The following is an 8,480-nucleotide window of genomic DNA, read 5'->3' on the forward strand; positions in this document are numbered from 1 at the left end:
GTTGACGTTGCGATGTATCGATTTAAAAAGTGTGCGTCGGATACAAGTTGGCATTTGTATTGTAATGCATTATTTCTAACATATTTGCATCGGTAAAAAACGATTTATTTATATATAATAGGGATGTAACGTATGGAAATGTCTTATCACGATTATAGTGACCAAAATGATCACGGTTATCAGTATTATCACGGTATTGTTAAAATGTGCTGGAGATGTTCAAAAAGTACCGACACATAAATCACTTCAAGTTTTATATTTAAAAATCAACAAACAACAAATAAAATGACTTTTGTTTGCATAATCACTAAAACAATAACATTACCAATGATGTTCGGATTTTAAATGATAACCTGACTGACAACAGTTTAATAGCATGTTGAAATATCTGATGTAAATGTTCAAATAAAGCTTTGAACACGTTTCATAAAAAGGTAAACCTCACATTTCAGCCTTTAAATAAAGAAAAGTCAAAATGATAATTGATTAATAAATGATTATATGTATTTTATCTGCTCCATAAATAATTCTAGATAACTTATCTGAATTGTTTAAATGTGTAGAATCCACATAAGCTTGTTTTCCATCAACCGGTCAAAATGTACAGCAGGGCATGCAAAATCAGTCCGTTTTTGGCCAGACAGAAGCTGCACACAGGCTGAATATAAATATAGGTCTCTGCAAATCCACTCGCTGACAGCAGGTGGCGCTGATGGAGAAGCAGAATTACAGCTGTTTCCCGTAACCTTCATGCACAAAGCAGTATAGCGATTAAGAACACTTTCTTTAGGTTTTACATGGAGCGACGATGAAAACAAAACTCCATCGAATCGTTTCTGAAGACAGTCAGAACCTTCAGAGGTACATTCATATAATTAATTCATTCATATATTCATTTGTATGTATCTTTCTTATTTGTATGTATCTCTTTTAAAACCTCCCAGCTTATCCGCCCTGTTTTCACTCAGAACGAAACTACTCTGCTGTTGTGCGCACATGAGACTGTTACTTAAAACTGTGCTTTATGCTGGACAGTATTTATTTATCCGGAGTTGTCCAAATCGCGGTAATCTAATACGGTTTTAATGATAATTAAAAAATGAAACGGTAATACTAACCGTGGGGAATTTTATCATGATTTATCGTCAAACCGGTAATCGTTACATCCCTAATATATAATTACTAGTGGATGCACTATACTTTTATTGTTTAGAACGTGACCAATAATCTGTGACCAATACTTTATATGTAGGTTGATTTCTCCTCTCTAAACTGTTGCAGCTGCAACAACACTACAGAGACAGAGGAAAAGCAGGGATTAAAGTCCTTAATGTCGATCATGGATCAATCGATCCACCAATGTAAACAGTGAATTTATCTGTGCTGTTTAATGCATTTGAGACGTTGTGTTTTCCCATGCCACAGGTATATTTTTCATCTGTAAATGTTAGAAAGTCATGCTAACAAATCAATTTTTGCTGTCAGGAGCAGGCGAGTGAACGAGCGCTGACGGAGCGGAATAGAGTGATAGCACAATGATTCTGAGTAAAATATGCATTTCGCTAAAATATTCGTTGTTGGACATTAAATGTGTCTTTTGTAGAGTTTTAAACCTACATATAAGTGTATTTTTATGATAGTGGTAACTGTAAATGGACTATTGTAATGGGTAAATAAAATGTAAGCTTACATTTCCTAATCATATAGCAGTTAAAATGTAGTCTTTTTCTTCATTTATTTTCATTTATAATTTAGTGATTTTAACTTTTAATTTGGTGATTTTAATTCTTTAAAGAGCAATTTTATATTGTATTGTTCTGTTAACTCTAAAGGCTACAGCTGTCATATAAGCAGAGAGAAAGGCTACATGGCTGTAATAGTGTGTGATATCAATGCGTTCCTGTTGGTCAGTGTTAGAGGAGCTCAGTTAGCCTGCTCCTGACCAGGTTAGTTTCCAGCATGAGTTATCACAGTGACTGAGCTTGATCTTTGTTAAATTTGCTTTATGGAACCAAATCATGTGACAATGAGTCAGACTAACTGAAATAAGCCTGGCTTATTTGGTAAACTTGTTTCATGAAACAGGCATCGAGGCGTTAGAAGTCAGAGGACACTAAAGTTAATTGATGATTTGCTGTCTGCCCGAACCAAAGTAATAAAAGCAATCATATTTTTTCTATTGCATTGAATCGCATTATGTTAAATCGGATCGCACTGCATCGTAACAGGGGTGAATCGTATCATATCGCATCAGTAGCTGCTTCATATGCATCTTTAATGTATCGTATCTTTGGCTATGCATCGAGATGCGTATCGTATCGGCCTCAGTTATGAGATGCACATCCCTAGTGTATTTATGTGTGTGTGAGTGTGAGAGAGAGAGAGAGAGAGAGAGAGAGAGATAGAGTGTGTGTGTGAGAGAGAGAAAGAGAGAGAGTCTGACCCGGGTGGCAGTGGTTCTGGCCCGGCTGGAGGCGGCTGCTGTTGTGGTTTTCCTCCGTCAGACAGGCTGCAGGTGGTGAGGCTTGGGTTAGGGTTGGAGCTGGAGGCAGCAGTGGTCTGTGTGGTGGCCGCTGCAGATGAGGAAGAGGAGGGTGGTGGTGATGAGGCAGCATCAGGAGAGGAAGTACTGCAGCAAACATCAGCAGCTGCGGCGTCGTCGTTATCACCCGCTGACGACATCTCACAACCCTCGCCGTTCACTGACAGAGACAGACAGACTCATCCTGCATGTGTGCTAAACATCAGATCAGAACAAACACTCCCCCACAAGCTGAGGAACATTGATCAGCCTGCTACAATCATCCATCTGGTTTATTTTGAAATATTATTTCTCACCGGCGGTGCTGATCGCGTCACTGCCAGCGGGCTGCAGAGGGGGCGTGGCCTTTGGAATGGGAGTTTGGTGTGAAGGGGAGGAGTCTCTGTCTCCATTGAGGAGGAGGGAGGGGCCTAGCTCGCAGTTGGCAGATGAGGTGGGCAGAGCTTCATTCTCCAGTCCGTCTGAGTCGTTCACAGATCTGCAGAATCATGTTAGCAACCGTGCATAATTAAGCCACCCGTATATTTAATTCCCTAATGATAGAAACACTTGCCACCCAGGAACTTTAAAACACCTGCAGATTCCCACCTGCTCTGTGTCCTCGCAGAACTCTCGTCTGGGTTCTCATGAAAAGCATCTCCATTCTGATGGACTTCTGGAGACAGACAGACAGACAGGTCACAGACAGCCGGAGTGCTGGAGGTCAGAGGTCAGATTAGGGTTAGGAACGTGCAGGTGCTCTTACTGCTCGCAGTGGTTGGGTTTCCATTGTGCATGTGCTGCGGGTCGAACGAGAGTCCGTCCAGGAAGACTGTGAGTTCACCGGTGGACACCACTCCGTTCTTACCGTCCACGGTCAGCGTCAACACCTCGCGCACATTCTCCACTGAAACAACAACACACAACACTCACCATCTCTACTGTCGCTGTCTGCTGGTGCTCTTCCTGTTAGACAGCACAAACCGTCACCATCTGTTCAATAATGTGTAACTCGCAGACAGACGTACGTTTGCCGTCGTGTTTCCGGAGCGTCCCGCTAACATCCAGTGAAGCTTTTCCCAGCAGCGCGTCGGCCTTCAGCGTGTGATGACTCCAGACTCTGAAATCCAGCTGTGAGTGTGGTGTTATACTCCTGCGGCGACACACAGATTCAGAGGCGCGTCAGAGTCTAAAACTAAACAGCTGAGGACGCCAATTCACTTGCTTATTTTGTCTCTGTTGCACTGGTGAGAACACTCTGATTACGTGATTAAAAAGCTGCAACGGAGAGCATCAGTCAATCAGCAGATTGTGTTTCTGACTATCACTAAGTGAACAGCTGGAGCGGTTACATCAACACAGTCAGCATAGGGCTGGACAATAATTCAATATCAATATGTATCGTGATATAATTTTTTTCAATAACGGTGATATGATTTTTAAACACATTTCCGATATTTCGATATACATTACCAGTTTCCCATACATTGATTTATTCGTGCCGTTTGACTTCGTTGAATAAACATGAGCTCTACACGTTTCAAAATCATAACACGGCGCGGGTGTTTTATATGAATGCATCTCTGAAGGGAACCGACTGTCTTTAGAATAGTTTCGTGGCGTTTTCATTTGATCTGATAAAGTAGCGTTCATGAGCGGTTCGTTACTGGGGAAACCGCTAGTTAAAGCTTTTGAACAGTAAGATTTTTAATGGTTTTATTTATTTTATTTTTTTTTTAGAATTCTCTTCTTTTCACCAAGCCTGCATTTATTTGATCCAAAGTACAGCAAAACCAGTAAAATGTTGAAATATTTTTACTATTTAAAATTGCTTTCTATTTGAATATCTGTTAAACTGTAATGTATTTCTGTGATGCACAGCTGTATTTTCAGCATCATTCCTCCAGTCTTCAGTGTCACATGATCTTCAGAAATCAGTATAATATGCTGATTTGCTGATTATCAATATTTAAAACAGTTGAGTAAATTTTTTTTCCAGGATTCTTTGATGAATAGAAAGATCCAAAGATCAGCATTTATCTGAAATAAAAAGCTTTTGTAACATTATACACTATTCCATTCAGTATCATTTTTATTATTTTTTTGGGAAAGAAATTATAGAATTGAATACTTTTATTTAGCAAGGATGCTTAAAATTTATCAAAAGTGATGATAAAGGCATTTATAATGTTACAAAAGATTTCTATTTCAGATAAATAGTGTTCATATCGATATCGGAATTATATCGTATCGACCGCAATTAAGAAATATATCGTGATATCAATTTTGGCCGTATCGTCCAGCCCTAAGTCAGCATACACCCAACTAGCGGTTAGCCAAAAACTCACCAGTCCTACTTTTTCATGCAACTGATTTAAAGCTATGACCAGCCTTAACGAAAAAGTAATTTATTCATTAGATAAGACTAGACTAAGCAGTTTATGCCACTAGCCCTGGACCGTCATGAACAGAAGTGCACATCACCACAGCTGTGTTCGAGTGACTCACAGCGTCAGACGTTCCTCCCATTTGGGGCTGGAAGAACTGTGGGATTTGGCGGTTTTCTTGCTCTCTCCCTCTGATGTCACTTCCACATAGATGGCCGTTCCGAACCAGTTCTTCTTCCTCTTGAGTTTGGCACATGAAACTGACACATAACACGACACACACTCAGCATCTGAAGAAAACATGTCACTTCCTGTTCCTGTTGTGTTGTCTTACCGACGGCGTGCAGCTGAGAGCGTTCTCTGTCGCTTCTGGAGGAGCCCGTGGCCATGACCTCAAACACACGACACACGCCATCAACTACAGGACCTGAATGAACACACGCTCAACTCACTGGCCCACAACGAAATTGTCGCTAAAAGGCAGTAAGAGTTTTCTATTCACTTCAGCGCTGCACAATTAAATTAATATTTTGTATAAAACGGTCATGCTTTTAGTTGAATCAAAAGAGCATTTTATCTTTTTAAATGAATAGTTTGTTCATGCCCACAAAACCAGTGAACAAGAAAAATTTTCTTCAAATTGAGTTCAGTGTTTCCACAGAAAAAGAACGGACAGCTACGGTAAATGGGATTAGTTAGTTAACCACAGCTTCCCAGTACAACCGCTGCCGACTGCATTTGACATCTCCAATGATTCTGGATGTCTAGATTTATGCGGCAAAACGTCCACAGACTGACGAGCGGTTTGTAAAGACGAGTGAGCTGAGCTGCTCCTGTGGAGGACAAACCAAACTGAAGAACAAACGCTGGATCTACAGATTCAGAGAAATTATTTCACTCCTGTTATTCACAAGTGTAGATAAAAATATAATGTTATAATCAACACTTTTCACCATTACTTAATCTTGGCAGCTGTAATAGTAAAAATGTAGTAAAAGTCTCAAAAGACACATGAAGTGCTTAAATCAGAGGAATAAAATCAGAGTAGAAAACAGAAAATTGTACCTCAGGAAACATTATGAAATATAATACTGTAGTCATTACCCCTGTTAAAGGATTGAAATCTAACTAACCCATCAGCACCTCGTCAGAGTAAAAAACTGATGAAATATGATCAACTCACAATAGCTGTGCGTGAGACGCCTGTGCTTCTTCAGCCGTCACTGTGAGCCATGATTCACTGCAACACAAGAGATTCACATCAGCACATTCATGAAGACCTGCTCCAATCACAGCTTTAATCAGCTTAACCAGCAGTTCATCCATGAGAGACGGACAGATGAAGGACAGACGGACAGATGAGGACAGACAGATAGATGAAGGACAGATGGGGACAGATGAGGACTGATGAAGGACAGATGGGGACAGATGAGGGACAGACGGACAGATGAGGGACAGATGGGGACAGTTGAGGGACAGGCGGACAGATGAGGGACAGACGGACAGATAAGGGACAGATGGACAGATGAGGACAGAGGGACAGATGGACAGATGAAGGACAGACGGACAGATGAGGACAGACAGATAGATGAAGGACAGATGGGGACAGATGAGGACAGATGGGGACAGATGGGGACAGATGAAGGACAGATGAAGAACAGATGAGGGACAGATGGGGACAGACGGACAGATGAGGGACAGACGGACAGATGAGGGACAGATGAGGGACAGATGGACAGATGAGGGACAGATGGGGGACTGAGGACAGATGGGGACAGATGAGGACAGATGGGGACAGATGAGGGACAGACGGACGGATGAGGGACAGACGGGGACAGATGAGGGACAGACGGACAGATGAGGGACAGATGGACAGATAAAGGACGGACGGACAGATGAGGACAGATGGGGACAGATGAGGACAGATGAAGGACTGATGGGGACAGATGAGGACAGATGGGGACAGATGAGGACAGATGGGGACAGATGAGGGACAGACGGACGGATGAGGGACAGACGGGGACAGATGAGGGACAGACGGACAGATGAGGACAGATGGGGACAGATGAGGACAGATGGGGACAGATGAGGACAGACAGGGACAGAGGAGGGACGATGGGGACAGATGAGGACAGACAGGGACAGATGAGGGACAGACGGACAGATGAGGGACAGATGGGGACAGATGAGGACAGATGAGGACCGATGAAGGACAGATGAGGGACAGATGGGGGACAGACGGACAGATGAGGGACAGACGGACAGATGAGGGACAGATGGGGACAGATGAGGGACAGACGGACAGATGAGGGACAGACGGACAGATGAAAGACAGACAGACAGATGGAGGACAGGCGGACAGATGGAGGACATACGGACAGATGAAGGACAGACGAGGACAGACGGACAGATGAAGGACAGACGGACAGATGAGGACAGACGGACAGATGAGGACAGACGGACAGATGGAGGACAGACGAACAGATGAAGGACAGACGGACAGATGAAAGACAGACAGATAGATGGAGGACAGACGGACAGATGAGGGACAGACAGACAGATGAAGGACAGACGGACAGATGAAAGACATACAGATAGATGGAGGACAGACGGACAGATGAGGGACAGACAGACAGATGAAGGACAGACGGACAGATGGAGGACAGACGAGGACAGACGGACAGATGAAGGACAGACGGACAGATGAGGACAGATGGAGGACAGACAGATAGATAGATGGAGGACAGACGGACAGATGAGGGACAGACAGATGGAGGACAGACGGACAGATGGAGGACAGACGAACAGATGAAGGACAGACGGACAGATGAAAGACAGACAGATGGAGGACAGACGGACAGATGAGGGACAGACAGACAGATGAAGGACAGACGGACAGATGAAAGACATACAGATAGATGGAGGACAGACGGACAGATGAGGGACAGAGTGACAGATGAAGGATGGACAGAATGAAGGACAGACGGACAGAAAAACAGAGCAGACACTCATCTTCTGGTCATGTTTGCTCTCACATGACAAATATCTGCCAGCAAAACTGACTCCTCTCTGAGCTTCAGAGAATCAATGTGGAAAATACATCAATGATGTGATTATAATATAAAATAATAACACAAACTTTGCTGGAAAGCAGCTCTACAATAGACAATAGTGTCATTGCTCAGATTAGTGTTGGTTTCATAGATATTATGCAGATTTCATATAAATGCAGCTGTGTAGGAACAAAATGAAAGGAAACACATCTGTGATCCGTCTGATATTAATATGTCAATAATAGCAGTGCATAAGCTCTTTCTGTCTGCAGTAATGTTCATATATTAGGGTTAGGGTCTGTCTATGTGCTGATGTTTCTCTGTGTGTGTGTGTGTGTGTGTGTGTGTGTATGTGAGTGTGTGAGAGAGAGAGTGTGTGTGAGAGAGAGTGTGTGTGTGTGTGTGTGTGTGAGAGTGAGAGAGTGTGTGTGTGTGTGTGTGTGAGAGAGAGAGTGTGTGTGTGTGTGTGTGTGTGAGAGAGAGAGTGTGTGTGTGTGTGTGTGTGTGAGAGAGAGAGTG

The 8,480-nt window shown here is 42.8% G+C and overlaps 1 protein-coding gene across 2 annotated transcripts in view; it reads right to left on the bottom strand.

Annotated features, from left to right (window-relative positions):
* The window catches only part of LOC107572619 (NEDD4-like E3 ubiquitin-protein ligase WWP1), a 27,690-nt gene that overhangs the window by 16,864 nt on the left and 2,346 nt on the right, over positions 1–8,480 (bottom strand). The window contains exons 2-9 of one of the 2 annotated variants that reach the window (XM_016259036.1): positions 6,092–6,148; positions 5,243–5,300; positions 5,030–5,168; positions 3,550–3,674; positions 3,288–3,428; positions 3,131–3,197; positions 2,839–3,020; positions 2,444–2,702 (exon numbers count right to left, since the gene is read on the bottom strand). In XM_016259036.1, coding sequence (XP_016114522.1) covers positions 2,444–2,702; positions 2,839–3,020; positions 3,131–3,197; positions 3,288–3,428; positions 3,550–3,674; positions 5,030–5,168; positions 5,243–5,297 — 968 coding nt within the window. In that variant the 5' untranslated portion in view covers positions 5,298–5,300; positions 6,092–6,148. Of the gene's footprint in view, positions 1–2,443; positions 2,703–2,838; positions 3,021–3,130; positions 3,198–3,287; positions 3,429–3,549; positions 3,675–5,029; positions 5,169–5,242; positions 5,336–6,091; positions 6,149–8,480 lie in introns of both variants that reach the window. The other variant, XM_016259037.1, reaches the window with a different exon arrangement.

Source organism: Sinocyclocheilus grahami, unplaced genomic scaffold (genome assembly GCF_001515645.1).
Source record: "Sinocyclocheilus grahami isolate Dianchi unplaced genomic scaffold, SAMN03320097.WGS_v1.1 scaffold1782.1, whole genome shotgun sequence".
In the NCBI taxonomy this organism is placed as follows: domain Eukaryota; kingdom Metazoa; phylum Chordata; class Actinopteri; order Cypriniformes; family Cyprinidae; genus Sinocyclocheilus; species Sinocyclocheilus grahami.